The sequence below is a fragment of the Leuresthes tenuis genome, unplaced genomic scaffold (assembly GCF_036924035.1).
Source record: "Leuresthes tenuis unplaced genomic scaffold, fLeuTen1.0.hap1 SCAF_12, whole genome shotgun sequence".
NCBI lineage: Eukaryota > Metazoa > Chordata > Actinopteri > Atheriniformes > Atherinopsidae > Leuresthes > Leuresthes tenuis.
Window position 1 is genome coordinate 3379439 of NW_027325366.1, and position 23054 is coordinate 3402492.

Consider the following 23054-nt stretch of genomic DNA (forward strand, 5'->3'; position numbering starts at 1 on the left):
GCTAGTCTGATTGATGTCATGGCAGTCGATAGAGCGCTAATTACTCCCCGTGTGGAGACGGGGCTGCATCAGAGGCAGTGTCATATCCTGTCAGCTGCATTTTAAAAACATGTGTCACTTCCTGTTAGATCTGTGGGGGCAAAGAAAGACACGAAGAAACCTGACAGCCCGTACATGTGCCCACAACACATACACAACCACGCTGCGCTGCCGAGGCTTTCTTTCACACAACCCCTCTGTCTCCATTCCTGCCCCTCTCTTTTCTCCCCTCTGACCCACCTGCCAGCATCGGTGGTCTTTTGTTGTCAAACTTCATTAGTGGAGATGTCAGCTAATTAGAGCACGAGCACGAGCTAGGGAGATTAGGAGGAAGAAAACGAGATGAAAGGCGAGACGACGGAGGGAAACAGAGGCAGGGCAGGGGAGATGAGCAGATGATGCAGAGATTAAGATGGAGTAGGAGGGATGAATGATATGAATGTAGAGGTGGCAGTGACAGCTGAGATGATTGCCTGCATACACTCGGAAGAGTAGAAGGAAGGAGAGAATTGGAAAAGAATAACTTGAGGTGCAAGAAACTGAAAATAGATCAGAATGAAAGAATCAGAAATTTGACTTAGTGTACTAAATTATTCACAGTGAAGGAAATTAAATGCCAAAACAGATCAAATAGCGTCAGGGAATCATATAGGAAGATGATGGACAGTTAGTCACTTTGATAAAATCAATTTTTATCTCTGACAAGCGATCTCATGTGTGTTTTTTATACTGTGTGAGGGATTCGAAGCACCACAGAGAAAGACACAGATGGAGGATGCTAATGCAAGATGGAGCTAATGCATTGACCTGTGTCCGTTGTTGTGGTCCAGTTGATCCTTGTAAGACACAGCTGATAACGATCCTGTGCTCTACAACCGGACACCAGGGAGAACACACAGGCGAGCACACAGTCGATATAAAGCTGTATTTCTGCTTCTGTGTGCTTTCACCGTTATCGACTGTGGTCTGTATGCTGGCGTTGCCAAGCAAGAGATGACACCAGCAGAGAAATAATAGCAATGTTCATTTTAGACTTTTTTTTTAAGTGTTCAGATAAATGGCTCCGATACACCAACATAAAGAAACTTAATTCAGTTCAGTGCATCTCTAAGTGAGTTCATTCTTGCTGTTTGTGTCATTGGCTAAAAAAGTTCATGCCTTGTCTTCTTTTTAAGGCTTCTTCCACTCCCGCTGTGATGCTTTTATTTAATGTAAAGCACTTTGAACTGTTTTTTACATGAAATGTGCTATACAAATAAACTTGGCTTGACTTATTAAAAGAAAAGGTCAGAACATTTCATGTTGAGCTGAAAGCGGTGAGATGCTCATCTTTAACTGTGGCATTTGTTTTCTGCATTGACTGACTCAAATTTCCTTCTTTCCTTTTAAAGGTGAAAGCCATTTCTATACAGAATGTACCGTCTCTTAAGCTTTTTACTTTATGTTGTCAAGCTGCATTGATTTTTATTTTTTTTCCAAGTGACTTATGACTTTGTGTTTATGCTAATGAAAGAAGCATAAACGGGGGGTGGGGGTGGGGGGTGGGGGTCAGAAAGCTGGAAACACTCCTAAAAGAATACAACAGCAAAAAAACAACAACACTGACAGATGCTCTAAATTTTTTATCATTTTGTTACAAGAAGCTAAGTTGCTAATAATTGTGAAGCGCATGGGGGGGGGGGGTGGTAATTGCAAACTAGGGTTGCTGGTGTGACTAACTTCATGTTTCTGGGCTCTGGTAGAAGTAATAAACTGATACTTTCTGTTGCCCAGTGAACAAATGTAGAAACAAAAAGTACCTTTTGTTCTTTAGCTGACTTTTAACCGAGTGATCACATGACTTCTGTGCCAAAAAGCATTCATACGCTTAATGCCACCACAACACAGATATGTGAACCATTCAGGTCCCTGCGACAGCCAGTCCCCACTTGTCCAGCCTGGTGGACAGCTCCTCTCTCCCAGTAGCGTCCATCTAACTTCTCCTGTAGCTTGTCATTTCATTGGTTCCTCACAGCACATGCACCACAGCCCAACCCCAAAAATGATCAGGACTGGTTCCACCAGTCTCCACCATGGATCATGCAGACTCTCTGAGATCTCCTTTCTGAAAGTGTAGGAGGTACTCTACAGATTCAAAGCAAAAATCCCCAGTCATGACACTGATGGCTGATTTGTCTCAATTAATCTCTTGTAACACATAAAAAAACATCTTATAAATACGCTATACTGCCAAAAGTATTCACTCACCCATCCAAATGATTAAATTGTGGTGTTCCAATCACTTCCGTGGCCACAGGTGTATAAATTAAAGCACCTCAGCATGCAGACTGCTTCTACAAACATCTGTGAAAGAATGGGTCACTCTCAGGAGCTCAGTGAATCCCAGTGTGGTACCATGATAGGATGCTACCTGTGCAACAAGTCCAGTGGTGACATTTCCTTACTACTAAATATTCCACAGTCAGCTGTCAGTGGTATTATAACAAAGTGGAAGTGATTGGGAACGACAGCAGCTCAGCCATGAAGTGGTCGGCCACATACAATGACAGAGCAGGACTTTCTGCAGAGTCAGTCGCCACAGACCTCCAAACTTCATGTGGCCTTCAGATTAGCTCAAGAACAGTGTGTAGGGAGCTTCATGGAATGGGTTTCCATGGTAACTGCATCTAAGCCATACATCACCAAGTGCAATGCAAAGCGTTGGATGCAGAGGTGTAAAACACGCCGTCACTGGACGAATCACACTTCTCCATCTGACATTCTGATGGAGGAGTCTGGGTTTGGCCGTTGCCAGGGGAACGGTACCTTTCTGACTGCATTGTGCTAAGTGTAAAGTTTGGTGGAGGGGGGATTATGGTGTGGGGTTGTTCTTCAGGAGCTGGGCTTGGCCCCTTAGTTCCAGTGAAAGGAACTCTGAATGCTTCAGCATACCAAGAGATTTTAGACCGTTTCATGCTCCCAACTTTGTGGAAACAGTTTGGGGATGGCCCCTTCCTGTTCCAACATGACTGTTCACCAGTGCACAAAGCAAGGTCCATAAAGACTGGATGAGCCAGTTTGGTGTGGAAGAACCTGACTGTCCTGCACAGAGTCCTGACCTCAACCCAATAGAACACCTTTGGGATGAATTAGAGCGGAGACTGTGAGCCAGACCTTCTGTCCAACATCAGTGTCTGACCTCACAAATGTGCTTCTGGAAGAATGGTCAAAAACTCCCATAAACACTCCTAAACCTTGTGGAAAGCTTGCTCAGAAGAGTTGAAGCTGTTATGGCTGCAAAGGGTGGGCTGACGTCATATTAAACCCTATGGATTGAGAATGGGATTCACATTGAGATCAATTATAACTAATTAAAAAATAATCAATCAAGAACAGAGTTATTGTCATGCATACACACGAAATTTGTCCTCAGTTTTTAACCCATTGAGGTTGGCACCTGTTGAACACACATGCACAGGGTCACACACTCACAGAGACAGAGGCCATGCACAGCGCCCAGGGAGCATGGGGGTACGGGGCCTTGTTCACGGGCACCTCGGCTGTGACAAGGAGGTGGACTGCCACCCCTGGTGAAAAAAGATGTCACCAAGTGGGCATCGAACTGTCAACCTTCCATTTATGGGACGACCCACTGAGCCACGGCCGCCCCTATGAGCGAATACTTTCGGCAATATAATTTATTACTGCTAACTCTGTCTTTTCCCACTTTGGATCTGTACCAATAATCTGAGACCATCTGCAGAGACAATAAAGCGGCCGTGCGTTTGTTCATCTCTGATTGTGTGATTCTCAGAGATGTGTGTCAGATACGCCACAGCTCTTTGGCCTGTTTCTGTCAGATTTATTAAACCTTCCAGCTCAAAGTGATCTGTTAGGGAGTACTACAAACATTTGCTCGGCATGTAATCTCTCTCTTTGTCATCTCTTCTTGTGTCTGGTTTCTTTGTGTATAAATAGTAAATAATTTCTTTTTTTTCTTTTACTCTTTTAGATACCGCACTGCTGTTGCTGATAGATTCATAGCATCATCCAGGCTGCTGTTTCTTTAATTATTAATGATGCTATTAATTCTGACTCTAGTTGAGCCAGGCTGATAATACCTTTTAGAGGTATTTACACTTGTGATGGGCATAACAAATTAAATAAATCAAGCATCTCTAAAGGATTGTCAACCTATGCATATTGTTTCCTGAATGGATTGGGTTAAGATGGTGTTTGACAGGTTTTACATTACACCATTAAAAATTTATATTAAATATGCATGACCTATGATCACATGTCAGATCCCAGTGTTGATTTAAAGCAAGCCAGAAAACAGTTTTCCAGAATGTAACTGCAGGAAAAAAATGCACCTTTTATAAGCAGTGTTGTAAATATTTATAGATTCTAATGACAAGGACATATTCCTTTCCTTTACTGTGGATGCTGATATTTCTTAGGGCTGGTGTCACCATGTTATTAATGGAACGGAGGTCTTAATTATTAATAGCAGCGTTATTACCAGCTATACTGAGTTTCCATTGTGTTTTTAAACATTTATGGAATTATTATTGGTATGACAGAGCAAGAGCAGGAGATTGATCTTCCTTTGCTGGTGTGGGTGTGTGCGTGTGTGTGGGTGTGTTAAAGAGAGAAAGAGGACAAGAACAACTTCTGGTTGAATAAAGAGCCTTCTTTCTTTTAAAACATGTTGGTCGTAACTGTAAGCTCGATGTTGAGTTAGTAAGATGTCAAAGTGATGGTTTTTAAAGATATATAGTTCAGGGATCCCACAACAGTTTAAAAAGGGAATTCATCCCATTCTGCTTTGTTTATGGCTTCCTTGTTTCTTCAGAGCTGATCAATAGCTTCCTTGGTTCCTCAGTTTGTTGTCCTGGAAGTGTAAGTGTGTGTGTGTGTGTGTGTGTGTGTGTGTGTGTGTGTGTGTGTGTGTTGCATAATGCCTGCATTTATCACATTCATGTTTTCTTGAGCCTACCCTCTTCCTTTTATGTGGCATCTTAAATCAAATAAAGTGCACCCTCTGTTTGTGTGTTTATGTGTAATTATAAGTGTCTGTTTGTGTGTGGGTTCATTTCACCCCCCTGTTGTCCCAGGCCCTTTGTCGATAAAACAGAGCAGAGGGTGAGCTGGAACGTGTGAATCATCTTTCTGACATCAGTGCTTGCTGGCTCTCAGTGGGCCGCACCGTGGCGTGGTGGTTAGCTGCGTTGCCTCACAGTCACAACGATTTGTGCACAACAACATCAACACCGTATGAGTTCACACACCGATCCTCTGATGTCACACAGTTTTAATTCAAGTCTTAATGTTTCCAATTAATATCTATTTTTACATCAAATTTTGCTTCAAAATTATTTCAAAAGACATTTTGAGTCTGTGCAAAAGTATCCTAATTTCTCCTAAGTCCTCAGTGTGCAAATATAGCAGAAGTAAGCAGTAAGCATGTAGTTTATAAAGTTATTATATTTAAGGTGCTTATGAAGGTTAACTGATTACAAAAAATATGCTGTAAGAAATGATATTAAGCAGACTTTTATGAAAAAAACTAGTAAAATCTGTAAATTCTTTGTGAAAATAAATAAGTAGTAATTCATTACTACTGTGCTGAAGCAGGGGAACATCTAAAACCTGCCCTGCCCTCGAGGACCGGATGTGGACATTCCTGATGTAAGACACCAAAAGTTCAGGATAGCTTTCTCCATTTAAAACAGACAAAATGTGTCTCAGTTGTGTATTTGAGAAATCTGTCTGAATCTGCAGGGAGTTTGCTGCAGTGGTGCATCGGTCAGCTGCTCTTCCTGTGACTGGTGGATGATGAATGAAGTGAGCTGGGATATTTGCTGTGTTATTTCCTTTGTTATGTGATATTTCCATCTTTCCCAGAAGACATAACGTCTGCACTGAAGGCAGGACTAACTTCTTACTTCTTCATATTTACTAAATGACCATCGATGTGAGTTAACTGACTGCTCCTTCGATGATGTCAGCATTTAAGTCTGCTCGGTCCCAGCCGTTCCAAACAGACAAAATGTGTTCAAAAACTCATTTTAATGCCTGACAGTGAAGTTCTCCTTCAAAATTCTATTGCAAATCTTTCATACTTTTCTCTCCCCTTTTATGAGGTGGACCTTTGGGATAGGTTCCACCCTTTAGCTGCAAAATGAGGCTGCATCTCCTGGAAATCGTTCTTTCACCTGACTTTACTTGTTTTTTCCGATGCACATGCTGGTGAAAAGGTTGATCATGTTAGTATACTCTGGCTTATCTGTAAAGATGTCAGCTTGCACAAGGAACTGCATCTTGGTGCTGAATATTATTGGATATTTTTAAAAATGTTTCTGGATTTTTCCTTCTTTTTTTTAAAGTGAATGAATAAAATAAACGGATGATTGGACAATTCTGTGCTTTTGTCATCTGGTTTCACTCAGTCTCCATACTTTGTCTTTCAGTGTGAGGATGTTCTGTGTTACTGCTGACACAGATGTCCTTTGCTTTTAGGCTCAAAGTGAAAAGACACACACACGGAAACTAGAATACATGCCATTATAATGCAGTATACTGTCCATGATTGCAGGTTTTATAGAACTGTTCCTGCAGTGAAAAGTTTAAATGGGCCGATATGCTGAATGGAACACAGATCAATGTGCTGCAAAGAGCCAAAAGAACAGATGTACTGACACAGATTTAAGGTAATTCATGAAGTAACTTTCTTCTGATAGTTAATTTCATTAGCGCTTGAATACTTGTATAGTTGCTCTGAATCACCTTGTGCTTTATAAAAACCTCTGGTCGGGCTGACAGTCGTGGAAACATTCATTTGTTTGGCTGAAGCTTGTCTTTTTTTTGTTTCAATCCCAGCGTACCATCATTGCTTTGGAATTTTCTGACTCCCAGTGGTTGGACATATAAGGGCACGAGTGGTTTCTTTTGGTTAATCTGTTTTTTACAGGCTGTGGGAGAAGACACTCGTTGAATGACCAGTTTATGGAGGAACAACACAAGTGAGAGGGACACGCTAAGGCAATTCTTGAAATGAAGGAGGCTCTTCTATCAGACACATCTGATGATTAATGCTCTTTGAGCGTTTGGAACATTACTTTTGGATTTCTCCCCTGGATGAAATTCTTTGTCCAGAAACCCAGTGTTTACCAAAGAGATGAGCTATCTGAACAGACAGAAACGTGGTCATTGTTAGCAGGTACACTGGAAGGTGGCAGCTGTGGCTCGGGAGAACAGAAGGTTTGTCCTGATCGGCTCGATCACAGCTGCTACTGTCCAGATGTAGAAGTGTTCAAAGAGTTTTGAACTGGAGGTGATATGTATAGTCGAATGACCCTTTCACATGAATCTCATTTAGTTTTCTGGTTTAGTGATGGCACTTTGCTTTTGTAGGTCCACTCAGCTTAAAAGTCACACTTTGTCCTTCTTGATAAAACTTTCACTTGTTTGGATGTTAAAAATCATCTCTTTTCAGTGTGTGGTTGTAATAGTAAAATATGCTCGATTAAAAAGAATAGAAAGAAAAAGCTTCATGAATGTGTACCTTAACGGATGAATGTGGCGTGTAGTTTAAAGCATGTTTGAGGGATTAGCAAGCCCAGAATATGAAAGCAGTCCATGAACCACCATTCAGTCTGCTATTATTTAAAGTTTATAAAAACAAGCTTTTGACTGGGGATTTAATATTCAGAAGCAAATATCCATAATAACCAAACAGAGCATTTTTTATTCCTGACCCCTCAGAAGGCGTAGCTGTGTTCACAGAATGCCTTCAAGCCATTGTGTGTGTGTGTTGCTGTGTTTCAGACTTTTCATAAATCACTGGATGTTGTATCAGTGTGTTTCTTCCCCTTGGACCAACTCAGTTCATGAAATTGCAAACTGCAGCCCTAATGCTGCACATGGGTTCATACCGTATGTGTATGATTTGACTTTCTGCATTTCCATTATGTGTGGGTGAGTGGATATGTGTGCATGTGCATGACTCACGGGGGTGCCCAGAGTTCAGTGTTGATATGCTGTATATTTCCTCTGTTGACAGAGAGAATATTCATAACATGATTGATGATTTTGTTTTCTTTCCTGTTGCAAGAGACGAAGGGAAAAAAATGGAAAAGATATAGATGGAGGCAGTCAGAATGATCAAGAGATTAGTGTGTGCTCGTGCACAGTGTGCTCACAGGCACACATGCAGACAGGTTTGTCTGTGCAGTCAAAGTTTTGAAGCTGATGTTGGGAGAAGTTGAACAGACAGATGGCTTGTGTTGGCTGCTTCATCATCAGGACAGCTGTCTGCTGATGACATCCCAAACTGTTTTAGATGCACACTGACTCTGGGATTGACTGATTAAAACTTATAGCGGCCTAATAGCACTCAGTGAATTAGTCCTTTAAATCATGCTCTGAACACATTTGCCCTTAAAATCCAAAATTCAAACTCAAATTTTTTGGTTTTAAAGTTCAAACTTTAGGGTTCCATCATTTTCACCTGTGAGGTCTGTAATTGGGAACCTTTTAAAAGCTTGTTCCTGTTTCTGTATGTGGGTGCCTATCTGCATCGGAGCCTCACTCTGTCCGTGTGTGTGTGTATTTGTGTCGCAGTATGGACAGGATCCAGCAGCTAAGGAGAGAATACCAGCAAGCAAGGCGAGAAGGAGCAGTGCCGCCCTATGACAAGATTGATCCACGACGCAGAGGACATGAAAATGACCCACACAGGGTGAGGAGCACGGTCCATACACCTGTAGCAACACATTAAATGACCTAAAAAGACTTTCATGTGATAACTATTTGAACACAATCTCTATTCGGTGTGTTTATTTTGTTTTGGGGAAATTTCTTATCCCACTTTTACTGCATCGGTGGAGCGATCAAAGCCCATGGGCTGTCAGTTTGTACGGTGCTCTCTCACGTGAGTGGCTCCTGTGCGCACTGAGCTGATTGAACTGATACGATCCACTTTTTACTGCCGATGAGACACAGGAGCAAAGTAGAGGTTTGAGTCACTCATCATCCAGCAGGTAGTGTTTTTCAAATCACAGACTTCTAATCACATCCACACAGATGCACTGCAGAGTTCGGACTGTCTGAGTCACGCTTGATGAAGCTGAAACCTCGTCTGTGGTCGTGTTATAATGTTAAAATAACATGCTGAGTGGAAGTCTCCTCCCATATTACAAAATTAAACTAATGAAGATCAAATGCAGCTGTATGTTAAGATGTTGATTTTCTTTCTTTTTCTGCCTTTTGGCATCAAATTCTACATGTGGCGTTCTTTTCTGAAAACAGTGGTGTTGATCAGTGAAGACACTGAAAATCATTTCTTCAAACAGAAAGTTTTTTACTTTTGTGGAAATGGTGTCCATATATGGACTTGCTTTGATGACATAATTTGAAGAAATTCTCAGTAGTAATGTCTGGTTGAGTGAGATTTGTGATGTTGGGAGACAAATGTTTATTTATGATTTAATCCCCTGAAAAAAAGTAGAAGAAAATAGATTCCCTCTGAGCAACTAAATTTAGTTCTCCACCATAGAGGCACAATTAATCCTCTATAACTAATCGACATGTTAACTGGAGTATATCACAGTTTAACCACTGCTCCATGATCAGGTCAAATGCTTCTCTTCTGTCCCCAGATGCCGTCCCGCATCACTGCTGCTCGGTTAAAAGATAACATAAAGACTAATTCTTCGCTGCCGTGTGCATGCTGACCACATTAGTGTGAGACTGTGTCTGTTTGATCATAAATGAGAAAAAAACATACTGCAAACACGTCTCAAAGTTAAACTCCAGCTCCAGAGCAGTAGGATGAGGCTCTCTGACGAGCTGCTTTTATCCAACACGTCACATGAATAAGATTATGTTGATATGTCGTAATGTAGATGCATCGTGTTGTTTAATTTATTACCTGGGCAACAGTTGTTATTAATCAGCCTGGTTCTGCATGCGTAAGAGTGTTAACGTGTTTTACTTGACATAATGTTCATAATTCATGAGTCCTCTGTTCAAAAAGGAAACAATGTCTGCTTATAAATCAAGAAGTGCAGTTTGTGCAGAAATTGGTTCTGCTTGGGGGAACTTCCTAACAAGAAAGTAGTTGTTATTGTTATTTTGACAGATTAGGCTTGTCTCCTTGAAGGCAGTGACCAGTCGCAGCCCTCAGAGCTCTTAGGGTGATTACAGGCTATTACAGGTGATGAGAAACGATGTAGGTGGCTTGTTTTAGCGGGAAACTGTGCTTTTAAAAAACCTGTTGGAACACGGTGAATTTGCTGTAAAGGAGGTGAAGCGGACTGGGGTGGATAGCTGCTGATGTATTTTTAACATAACGTGAGTGCCGTAGTGCTTCATAACTGCATGCTGACCAGTCACAGTTATGCAGTTATGGGTCGCATGAGCAATGCTGACAGGATAGGGATGGACAGCACAAGTTGGCTGTTTTTGGCTGAGAACATATTCATTTATGTATATCTATCTATATATATGAATATCTATATAGATATGAATATCTATATATATGAATATCTATATAGATAGATATACATATATATTAGGGTTGGGCATCTAAGGTATAATGCCGATCCGATACGCATCTCGATACAAAGTATCCGATCCGATATATTAACGATACATGTGTGGCATTTTGCGATGCAATACCATATGATTCACACCCATATCACGATACGATACGATGCGATAATTCAGCACTAGCTAATTAGATCAAGTTTACGTGGTGATGTGAAAGAGGATGCGGTGCCATTCAATTAGTTTGATTATTTATTAACCAAGTAAAACCGAGACTTTTTTACAAACTGGCTTTTCTCTCAGAGCTCGAGTGTCGGTTTACAGTAAAGGGCCATTTTAGAACGCACGGCACATATTATTGAAGTATTTCCAAGATGAACAGAACGTGTAAGTGCAATATATACTAAAAATATATTAGCACTCTTTCAACAGAAAGAAGGCTTACCATTGCACAACAAGAATTGTGATTTCACTTTTCAACTATGAAAATAAGACATATTTTGCCACTGAATATTCAAAACTTAACGTCATGAACTAGCAGTGTTATGCTGCTTTTACTTTGAAACAGTAAAATAAATAATAGAATTAAATAGAAATGAAATAAAATCCCTTAAAGCAAACAGGAGGACACCTTGTGCACATTGGTCAGTCATCGTCAGTTAAAGGTTTTTCTTCAGAAATATCAACTGATAAACGTGATCAGGGTGAAGCAAGCTGTAACTGTGTCTCCAGCTGTGCTGAAAACTCTTTCAGCTGGTACGCTTGTTGCTGGGATGGACAGATATCTCCTTGCTAAAGCTTACAGTAGTGGAAGATCTACTTGCAGTCTCCACCACTGCAACACATCCCCATCCAAACCTAAAGTGTCCCTCTCTATATATTTTAAGATTTCATCCTTCGCTTTCTCCCTGATGGTCTTTGCTGGTGGTCTTGCACTCAGGAAATCTCCAAACATCTGGTCCATGGCAGTCTTTTTCTTTGGAGGGTCATCATCCACAGAAGAGGCTCAGATCAGTTGTGCTAAAAATATTCCTTTCATTTACGATCTGAAACTTACTTGACTATATTGCATCTTCACCACATACTTCTGTCTCCATTTAAACCAACTTTCTTGCCCTCTTTGGAAGAGCTTTCGTCACCTTCTGTTTCAGCTGTCTGGTCCTCTGCCCATGTGCCTGTTGCCTGGTCTTCATTTGGCATTGCTGTGTCACTGATCTCTTCCTTAAAAATGCATAAACATGTAAAATAATGCATATTCATATATTATTAGTTCTAAACTGCAATAACAGTCTTACTTTAAATGTTCTTAACTCTCCATTCATCTGTACCACCTCTGTTGTTATCTTCATGAATTCCATATCTCTGGCATCACTGTCATCCAGAAAAGCCAGGTCTTTAAAACATGGATCAGGTGCTGAGGCACAGTGCCTTCAAGAAATGTATAACAGCCATCAAAGTCCGGCCTGAATCTGTCTTTCATGGGAAATAACCTCAGATCACTCTCACCTGGTTGGATTGCTTTGCAATTTGGCTTGGATTGGAGATATAATGGAGATGGTGGGATTTTGTCCTCACTGAGGAGTGTGGTTGCCACTTTCAGAGGTGACAATTCAAGTGAGATATCAGGTTAGTCGTACTGCCCGTGTATTTTACAGATCGCGGCACGTTTTACAAATTCCATCTGTCTTGTCAAGTCGTCCGTCTTTCTTGTAAAATCCATAGTGTTCCCAAACTTTAGATTTAAAACTCAGTGGAGGATAAATTATCTCAGCATCCTAGATGTTTGTTTTGCTTACTCCTCGCGCTTCCTGACAACTACCTTTGTGCGTCGCTGGCTTCATCCGCGCAGCTGATACATTGAGTTGTAGTGTACACACATCCGCAAGTCCTGCTTAGGCCCACTTTATGTAGGTTGATTGGATTATGCGCAAAAAACAGGTTGACAACACTTGTTAATGAATAAAGAAATACATTCTGTATTAAAAGGATAAGCTGTATCTCGGGAAAAACGATGCATCTCGATTTGCTTCTAAAATTTCATTCATGATTCATGACCGCGTATCGATACGTATCGGTTAATCTTCCCATCCCTAATATATATGCATACACAAGCATTGAGGGTAACTGTGATGATATGATAGTATAACTGTACGATAAGCCTCAGAGTAATAAGTGAATAAATGTTATGAAAAGCAACTAAATATGTCAGAATTAAGCATCTGTTGGAAAACAACTGTTTGTAGCATCACAACAGCCCAGCTGTTTCAGCTTAAGTGAGAAAATGATTGTCAACTAATAATTAAAACCACCTTAAAGCTGTTTACACTAGTTTATTTCAAATGATATGCTGAGGCTATAAATATGCAGCTAAAAAAAAAACCTCACCTGGCTGGAGAAAGATGATGTAGCACCACTTGTGGCGCAGAGAAAAGTGTTTGATAAGCAACCAAGAAGATGAAGAACAGAGGAGACAAAGAGAGCCTGCATCTGTGGTGCGCACCTCCGAAAAAAAGTGAGAAGGAAAAAAAAGATGCAACAGGGTGTAATTAAGAGTTTAATATTCACTCCTCAAAGGGCTCTGTATGCAGACATGTTGATCCACGAGAAACATTTTCAAGTACACAGTAAAGCACAGGTTCTGGAGGTTTTGTCTTTAACATCTTATGACATTAAATTAATTCAAGATGGCCGTTTGAAAAAAGATCACGATCCGATCGAAAATCACTCCATCCCTAGAGTAAGAGCTACCAGCTTGCTTTAGAGGTGGAAATGAAGACATTTTTATGTTGGAAAAAAAGGACAAAGTTTGAAAGAGATCACACCAGCTGTGGACCAACAAGCCCTTCTCATTTTGGATGATGCATTTAGTAATTAAGGTCAAAGTGATTATTTACCTGCCTGGCTTTCTTTGGGAAGGCTAGTCAGGAAAAGTAATGGTTATGACGGGGAGCCTGTAGCAAAATAAGTCAATTAAATTTTTATTGGTTTGTTTGCTTCTGCATTAGATCTTTTTATCTTCTGGAAAGGATTTTCTGCGAGTTTATGAAAAGTAAAAACGATGGAAAACTTATTGGTCGCGAGGTTGCAAGAAAAAAAGAAGAGAGAAAAGGGTCAATGTAGAGAAAGAGAGAGCCGCTCATGCACTGTTACCACCGTATACTGGATGTGTAGCTTTCCCCCTGTGGCTCCATTACCATTTCATTGATTCATGGTTATGAGTTGGCTGTCTCAGCAAGCAAAATGATGTTTGCCTAAAAACAATTATCAAGCAACAAAAGCCACACCACAACTTTGTTTTCAGTTGAGTGCATTGTGTGCTGGTTGGTGGGTGTATGCATTTTGGAAGACAACAACAGACTTTCTTCCAAAAGAGAGGGGAGTGAAATCAGCAGGGTTCTGTGCTGTTGTCACTAAACTACGTACTTACAGTCCTGCATAGAGCATACTTTATGAAAGCCAGTTGTTGTGGCACAGCTTTTATTATTGGATTTCATGATCATGAAAGTTTTCATCTAGTTTTTTTCTGTTCTTCAGGCTTAAATAAATGCATTAATTTACAGTTAGTCATTCACTGTGAATTCCATTTTGTTGTGTAATGCTAAATTAAATAGCTTGGAGACCCTAAGATTTGAAATAAGTTGTCATAAGGCACATTAATTTCCCTGTTTTTTTGCTCTGTGGCGTTTGAAAGTTTGTGAACCGTTAAGATTATTCTTTTTTTCAGCATGAATATATGACCTAAACACCATCGCACACTATTCCAAAAGTAAACCCAAGAAAGAAAAAAGAAAACAAAAAACTTCTAGCTGAGAAAACAATGAAGACATCACCAAGTGATGAAACATGTCTGTGAGTAGCTAAAGTATATGCATCTCTTAAATTATCAGTTAAGTTGGAAGTGAAATTAGAGTCAGATGTTTTGAACTAGTTGGAAGACGGTACTCTGTTTTATTGAAAGAATGTGGATTTATCTCAGTTTTAGCTTCACCGAACGTTTATTTTAAAGTTTCATGGCGCAGACAAAGGAGGTCGCTAAGGAGCTCAGAGAAACCAAGTCAAGCAAGGGTTTGAAAATGTTTCATGGATGAATTAGAGAAAAAGACATTTTTGGAAAAGATGCTATCAGAACCTTTTACAAGTGGTATATTCAGAAAAACTAAAATAAAAGGGTTATCTCAAGGTCATCCTGAGTGGCCCTGTTGAAGGAGAAGTACCCGGGTACTTTTACCACAGCCAGATTTCTGTTGTGTTGCTACAGTTGTGACCTTGCATGTTTCTGATGTGCAGTTTGAGCCGCAGCTGTCTGTCACAAAGCACAAGAGGCATGGACACAGTGGGATGTTTTCCAGGTCGTCACATTTCTAAAAACTGTGTAAGGACGTTGTTCTCTGATATTTATTTGATGATGCTTTAATTTAATATGTTTAAAGTGTTTGTTCTTTGAAACAACAAGGATACTCAGTAAACAGCAAAATAATTACAGCGAGACAGCAACATTTCTCTGAGCTCTTTTTTACATTTATTTTTTACATTAAAGTTGGGACAGGTCTTCACAGAGGGCAGCTGAGAACACTTTATGTAACACTAACACTTTTAGTGCTTAGAGGTCTGTGCCATGTATTATTAGTCAGTGATGTGCAGTTTGGTTCCTGGTCCAAACAACCTCCGCTCTGATGTGGTTATTTTGCTATCCCACAAAGGTGCAGCCAGAGTGAACCTTGACCTTCAGTGAACAGGATGAGGGGTTGGGAAATTCTTACCTAGAAACTCTAGATGTCTCACTTTCCCAGTCACCTTCCATCCCAAACTATTTAGCAACAAACATGCTTCCTCAAGCTTGACAGATGTGGGGTTTTCTGTGAAAATCCCTGTCAAAGTGTGCAGCAGCTGAGCTCATTGTCTTGCCTTCTGACAAAGTTTCGTTGCACTTGCCTGTCCAAGCCGTTCACTTGCATTTACCGATTCCATGTTTGTTGTGCTGCTCTCCAGTGGTGACTTCCGTCTGTTGTAGCTGCATTCATGTCTGTGAGTTTGGTGAATCGTTTTCATTGAAACCTCAGCTTCCAAGCTTTTCTTTGATCATGAAGTCTCTTCCATTTTGCTTTGCTAACTAATTGTGGATATCTGTGCTGCTATGCTAAACCACCAACGTATGACTCAGAGCTATTCAATGATTAAAATAGATCCTCTTGCTTTACTCTTTCCACACTGTTAGATTACATTTTAAGTTCATTAGAATGTGCATTGAAAAAAATGAAAAGAAGTAATAGTTTTGGAATTTCTATTAATAACTTTGACCTAATACTGAATGTCCAGATTTTGCATTTATTGCAATTGTGAGGCACATATGTTCTGTCCTCACTTTGCTAGCTTGGTTTTTAATAAGGACATAAAGAAAACAGATGGCTGTGTAGCCATCTGTTATCCTCTAATCCAGTTTCGCATCAGGTTGCCTTGAGACAATGCCAGCATGCATTGAGCTAAAGATGAGACACAACCTGTGCTGGGTTTTCATTCCATCACAGAGCTAAACAGGTAGAACTCACATTTTCACCTCCAACAACTTTTTCTTGGTCCAGTATGCATATCTCTGACAATACACCTCACAGAAGGGTCCTTGTGGGCCCTATGAGAATGGGATTCTGAAGATCAAAACTTTCCATTGGAACAGTTTCCCCATCTCCTCCTGATTCAGTATTGAAGTGTCTGTGTGAGGCTTTTGACTTTATCTAAAACAGAAAAAGATTAATCCACCTTTGATGTCCCCTAATAGATTCCTGTTTAGACGTCTCAAGCTCATCATTCGACCAATGCCGTCTTGTGTTTTAAGACCAAAGATTACGCTGATTGATCTCAGTGAAAATGGTAACGGGCACAGCATTTACTTATCATCCAAAGCAGATTTGGGCAAATACATATCGGCATTTCAGCGTTGGACTCAAAGAGCAAAGCCCCAAGTGACCATCTGAGGAACTGCAGATTTTGGCACTCTTCTCTTTTTTACTTACCATTGTGTGTGTGTTTGTCCAGCAGCTTTTATTTCTAGTTCTTCTTTACCTCCTTTTTTTCAGTCTATTTCAATCTATTAGTCCCCAATGAAGCTATGAATTCAGGGCAAAAACATGTATGCATGCACAAAGGGGCTGTGCCTGTGAAGTAAGAGTTAGTCACTCTGTCATGATGTAGCTTGAATTAACTACAGGCCTCAACATTTCACCCTGAATTTATTTATGTCTCACATTTATCATTTCTCTTATCTTAAGCATTTTGTGATTTTGAGCCATTACAGCAGGAAGTTAAGGTTTTCTTGGAAATAGTTCACAAAAGCATCCTAACTGACATACTGTATCTAACTGGTGTGATTTGACACATGTATCTTCTGTCTATTATTTGTTCAGAATTCAACCATCATCGTATTTAATTTACAGCAGCCCTATGTTCCTTTCTCTCCTGTGAAGATAATCAAGTGCAGGCGACATTTCAAATAAGGATCATGTTTACCTTCAAAACCTTTAGAGAAGCACATCTGGGATAGATTGAGTCTTGTTGGTATTGGCAGTAAAGATCAAAACTGGCACAACGCTGCAGGACTAAGAGTAACCCTGGCAGAGTTGCTCATCTGTGCCGCCTCCCAGTGTTGCCCCTGCACACATAGAAGAGGATCTTGTATCATATCCTGTTGATCAAGAAAGAAATCCCTGTGCTGTCAGAAGTATGTCCGGTGTATGTAGAAAACCTTATGTGTGTATACTTGTGTGTCCACTTTCCTGTTTTTATTAGTATTAGTTTTTGGAGAGTGTGTGTACATGTGTTTCTGGAATTGTTTCTATTTGCCCTTTGCTTCAAGGCTTTAGGCGTCTGAACTGGCTCCAATATTCTTTCTAACCTTGTACCATCCAGAGACAAGCACACCATTGTGTGATTCACAATAGAATTTGGGAAAATCCCAGCACACTGTTCCCATAACCTCTCTCATTTTCACCGTACTCATTTTCAATGTGTCACTGTAAAATGTATTCTTTCCCTGGACTGCATCCATTTTTCTTACATTCTAGCATGTGTACAGTGATGTAACTTTGCAGATATTGTACAGATGTGCAGCAGTTGATGATTATTTATGATAAGCCCACATATTATTTGAAAAAAAGTATACAAAGCTCTCAGCAGTGTCACGGAAAACATAGCTTTCCCAACTGCCAACAAGAGCCGGCTCGACACCTCTTAAAAAACAGAGCTTGAGAGAAGCTCTAAGTTGTTCTGCAGCACTGGGACGTTGACACAACTTACTGACACGCGTAAAGACAAAGAGCCTTCATAGGATCATAACACTGTTTATTGCCATCATCTGTGTGTATGTGCTGCATTAGTCATGAGTATCCAGCAGCCGAGAACCATAACTAACAATGAACACAGTTTTTCCACCCTGTGGAGGCAGGCTGACACAGAACACTTCTTCTATTTTTGAAGAGAATGGTGAAGTTATATCAGGGTTTGCTTTATTGAACCATTTCTCATGCTTTTTCAGATGATGTCAGCACCTTTCATGTTGTTGTGCTTTCGTATTACATTGTTGAGATTCATTGTTTTTTTCTTGTGACACTTTGTGGTTCATTCCATGCAAATGAACTTTTTATGCACAGTTAATTTCTGCGTGGGGATGCCCCTTTATGTCAACACCATCGGTGTCAGTTATTATTCATATGGAGGAGGATTTCTGAGAAGATGTTCTGCTTGTAGTTGTTGGCTCATTGTTGGAGTTATTTTTTAAAGATTTGCTGTAACTTTTTTTCTTTAAATTATATTTTAAGTATCTTAAGGTACCGTATCTGTGGTTATTGTCAGTATTGTTGTTATGAACTAAATCTTTTCTAGAGACTAAACACAGGGTTAAAAGAGAGTTTATTTATCAATTTGATGCATCAGGTGGCCAAAGATCTGACTCCAAATCGGTCATTTTGCTCCTGTAACTTCTGGGTCTGTAAGCAGACACCTGTTTGCTCACAGGTTTGTTCTATCAACTTAAAAGATGATATGTGGAGCCCAAGATGTAAGGTATTGCAGCTGAAAACACTCTTATAGTAGAATGTCAATAGAAGTCTGATAAGTAATCAAACTCACTTGCTGGTAATTGATCAGAAGGCAATGTGGTAGAATGACAGCGTGGCCTTCGGGTGATAGCATCTTTTATTCATGTGGGCTTGTATTAAAACTCTGCACATATACTATGTGCTTTGCAGAATACAAATATTAGCATAGATAGCAGCTTTCCCTCAAGCATACCACATTATGAAGAAAATAGTGCTGCCTCTCAGATTGTGTTTGAGTTTGTTTACAGCATCTATATTTGATGAAGAGTCCAGAATCAGAACATAAAGGGGATGTCCTATGATTTAAGGGCAACTTAGACAATGCTGCTGAGGAACTTCTTCCAGGCCAAACATTCTTCCTTCTCCATGGGCCTGTCTTACAAAGCAGGAAGAGTTGCTTGGTGAGGTTACTTCAGGGTCATCTCTGGATGTTCAGTATCACAGAGATCTTCTTACTGGGTTGTTTCGCCATGACAACTTCGACAGGAAACCAGCCTGCTCTGGAGCAGGTAAAAGCATTCATCTCATCAGGACTGCATTGTAGAATATTTCCTTGCTGTTTTCTCATACCGTACATGAATGTGTGCAGTATATCAAACTTGCACCACATTATGTCCGTACATTCATACTCATATCTATATCTATGTCCATCTAAATGTTTTAAAGCTAATTGAAATAAATAGACGACTAAAATCCTTTTCGTTAAACATTTTTGAGCTTGGATGATTTGTTGTCTGATTCCAACTCCACCGGTTTCACATGTACACGTCCAGAGATGATAACCAGCACCTTACCACTGCTTGTTGAGATCTCCATTGTTAAGGGTTGTTGAACCAGATCATCTGAAGATACCCTGAATATGTAAATATAATAATATTGTAAAATAATGCCCAAGTCAGTTACTTTTCCTTGATCCATTTCACTAATTACTTCATGAAAACTTCATTATCTGGTTGTGTGAAATTCCCATTCCCAGCTTAAAATAATTTAGGGCATTGAATCATAACAGCAGCTAAAGAAAAATATTATGCTTACACCAAACAGGCACTATAACACAATCTGAATCCAGTGTTGGGAGTTACAGTTTTCAAAAAGATGACTTGTTGCTTGCTGAAATTCTCAATCTGATCTGAAGTTGATATTGAACCAACTAGAGTCCCTCTAGTGACTTTCAGTGCTCAGTTTTTGCATGAGTAGCTCTAATTTATTGTCCTGTGAGAAAACGTTGGCCAGAAATGGTGAAGCAGCAGCTGACTTGTGCTACTGCAGCCTTAGCTGTGGGAGCAGCCCTGCCGGCTTTCCTGCACTCCACCTCCTCCTCACTCTGCAGCCAGAGCTTGTTCCGCCAGCTGCAGGACCTCGTGTCCTCAGCAGCCATAATCTGCAGAGCTCTGCTGTCAGTGACTTGGCAATAACCCCCCCCCCCACCCAGATATCATTGTGCTTACAACGTTGCAGAAAAGGTGTGCATATTAAAAGTAGATGATCCATCAGAATAATGTTGAAGCTGTTATTTTCCTGTTCAATAAGTTATTATTGTTGCCTCAAGGGCCTATTTCAGAAAATAATTAAATGTTTCTGAGTATGTAAGTTACTTCCTTCCTACCTACTCTCCTCTGCATATAAGAGCTTAAGAATTAAAGTGCTCTCCTAAAATAGTCTTTGTGTAGTTTCAGTCCATGTGCTGCAGTCCAGAGCCAACACCAGAAAAAAGCGTCTGTTTTCTGAGCCAGCTGGTGGTTGTTGGAAGCGCATAAAGCTGCCTTTAGAGAAGAAATCTCACAATATGCTATAAATATGGGTCTTATAAATACTACAAAGACCTCTAGAATCATATAGTTTGTCCATAGCATGGAGCTGTGTTTGCAAACAGAAGTATTTGTCATTTCAGTCATGTTGTGCAGACAACAATCCCTCTGCCTCTCTCATTCCTCGTACTCTCTCAAACACACGTTTTTTTATTCATGACCTTGAAATTGTTCATGTGATTTCAGCTATTATAGAATAGAAATAGCCATGCTACCTTGGGTGTGTTATGGATGGACAGGTGGGGGATTAAACTCCAGCTCTCTGTTAGCAGAAAGAGACTGCAGTAAACCTTATAGCTGATTGTGGCCCTGTGTTATAAGAGGCGAGGTTAAGAGAGTCTGCTGTGCTTTACATTAACAAAACTAAAGCTTATTCAGCTTCCTTTTGTCTCCTTCTTCACCCTTTTGATAGTTAACCATCATATTCAGTTTGGTTCATGGTCCTCCAGCATTATTTCTTTCTCCAAACCTTGTAGCTTCCCGTTTGTCCATCATCAATAAGAGGTCCATTCTTTTTGTTCATCATGTTTTTTCCCTTGATATGACATGGGGAATAAAAATGTTTTGTCAGTTGGTTTAGATTATCGATAATGTTAGTCACTCCATTTATACACACTTGCAAGCCCAAGGTGGGGAGAAAGATGTGCAAATGAATACCGTGTGTACTCTGGCCAGAGTAAGTGCAATGAGAAAAACAGAATTTTACAGAAAAAACAGAGAGAAGAGTTATGTTCTTCAGCCGTCCCACTGTACCAAGTAAGACCATATTTTTCCAGTCTGTTTTATTAATGCCAGCTCTGTGTGACCATAAATCCAGGAAATGCGCCGAACCATTCACCCAATCACGAGACTGCACTGTTGGCAGTCGGTACACACAAACATGACACTCAGAAAAGCTTTTTGAAATTGATGATTTGCACGGGATGAATTTCAAAGGGGTGTCATTGCTCTTGTGCTCAGTCTGCATGAATAAAGCCACATACACTGATGTACACACTAAATAATGTGCATGTACCCATCTGAAAAAAATGCTGTTTAAACATGCAGAGAGTCGAAGATAGCCACCAAGCTATCATGTGCACCACAAGAACACACACACACACACAACCAGCTACTTACACTGAAGCACAGATTGTTTTCCACTGGAAAAAACACACAAGTAATGTTAAAGCCCATTGCTCAGGTCACATCCACTTTCTGTCTGAATGCACCCGCAACATAATGAACTTCTATTTGATTGCAGTTCAGCTGTGTGAGACAGGCTTTTGTGGCAGGGAGGACTTTCCCCATGCATTGCATTTTGCTGAAAAGGCCCTTTTTATATACAGATTCCAGCAACATCTTAATCATATTACAAACTTTACACAGTTGGTCAAATTGGATAAAGTTTAGTGTTTGGCATCTGCGAAGAGAATCAATGTAATTTTAGCATCTGACACATCAGCATTATTCCAGAAACACCAGAGTAAGACCTGCAGCCCTTTGTTGACTTCAGTGAATACCTTAATAACTCACAGTAACAGTCTGATCTTTGAGAGAAACAGCAAACTCAAACTCACCCACACGGATACACTATGGGTGCATCTATAGACAATGCACACTTTGCAGTCAGACAGCTTTCTGAGAGATCATGGGATAGAGCCCAATACTTTCACTTGTGCGGGCCTTATAAGGGCAAGCAGAGCATTGGAACGGCACAAATGTGCTGAATCAAATAGAACAGAAGGGAAACTGGGCTTACACTGATGCGCCAGAGCGACTGCTAGACACAGAGGAAGGGGAAAGAAGAACAACACAATAAGAGAGGAGAGGAACAGCCAAACATTTTCAGCTTATAAAGTCATAGAAGAGCCTATTTAAGATGACTGTTACTCAACAGTCTTTCAAGGTCTTTATTGTAGGACTGTTTACTTTGTCACTGGTATCTCACTAGACTTAGAATAACCGTGCAGCTGCGTTTTCTGGAACTAGCACAAATGTATACAACTGCTGAGTCTCTCAGTCATGAAGAGTTACTGCCAGACCCTCTGTCTCTCCTACGCTGTCTTTCTGTCCCTTCTCTGTCCGTGGTGCCATTGAGCTGAGCTGTCTTTCTCTCTCTCTCTGTCTCACTCACACACACACACACAGGGAGATGAGTAATCACCAACGTTTGGTGGTTCTCACAAGCTCAAGCAATTAACAATTGACTTATTGTCTGAGATTTGGAGCGATTAACAGTTAAGTCATTCACACACTCTGACGGAGCAAAATAGTGTATGTGTGGGTGTGTGCTGGGACTGTGTAATAGCACATGTAGTAACTGAGAAAACCTAAACCTGAAAAATGTTTGAAGAGCAGCCAAGGCAGAGGAGAGAATCAATCATTCTATCTACTGTATTAACACCATCATCTTGAGTGGACCAGTCGACCCAAAGTCTCCAAACTTAATTCATTCAGTTTCGCAGTGAAAACACAGTTAAGAGTTACGCTTAGGAAAATGGTGGTAATGATAAAGGTTATGATTAGTCTCCAAGAAGCAAGTGCAACTATCCCTTAAACTGTGAGAACAACTGTGTGTGTGTGTGTGTGTATCCTGCACAATGAGGAG

General features: G+C 40.4%; 1 protein-coding gene across 2 annotated transcripts in view; it reads left to right on the forward strand.

Moving 5' to 3' along the window:
* Positions 1-23054, forward strand: part of pard3bb (par-3 family cell polarity regulator beta b) — a 200558-nt gene that overhangs the window by 137735 nt on the left and 39769 nt on the right. For both annotated transcript variants that reach the window (XM_072397832.1, XM_072397833.1), the window contains exon 22: positions 8644-8761. In XM_072397832.1, coding sequence (XP_072253933.1) covers positions 8644-8761 — 118 coding nt within the window. The remainder of the gene's footprint in view (positions 1-8643; positions 8762-23054) is intronic.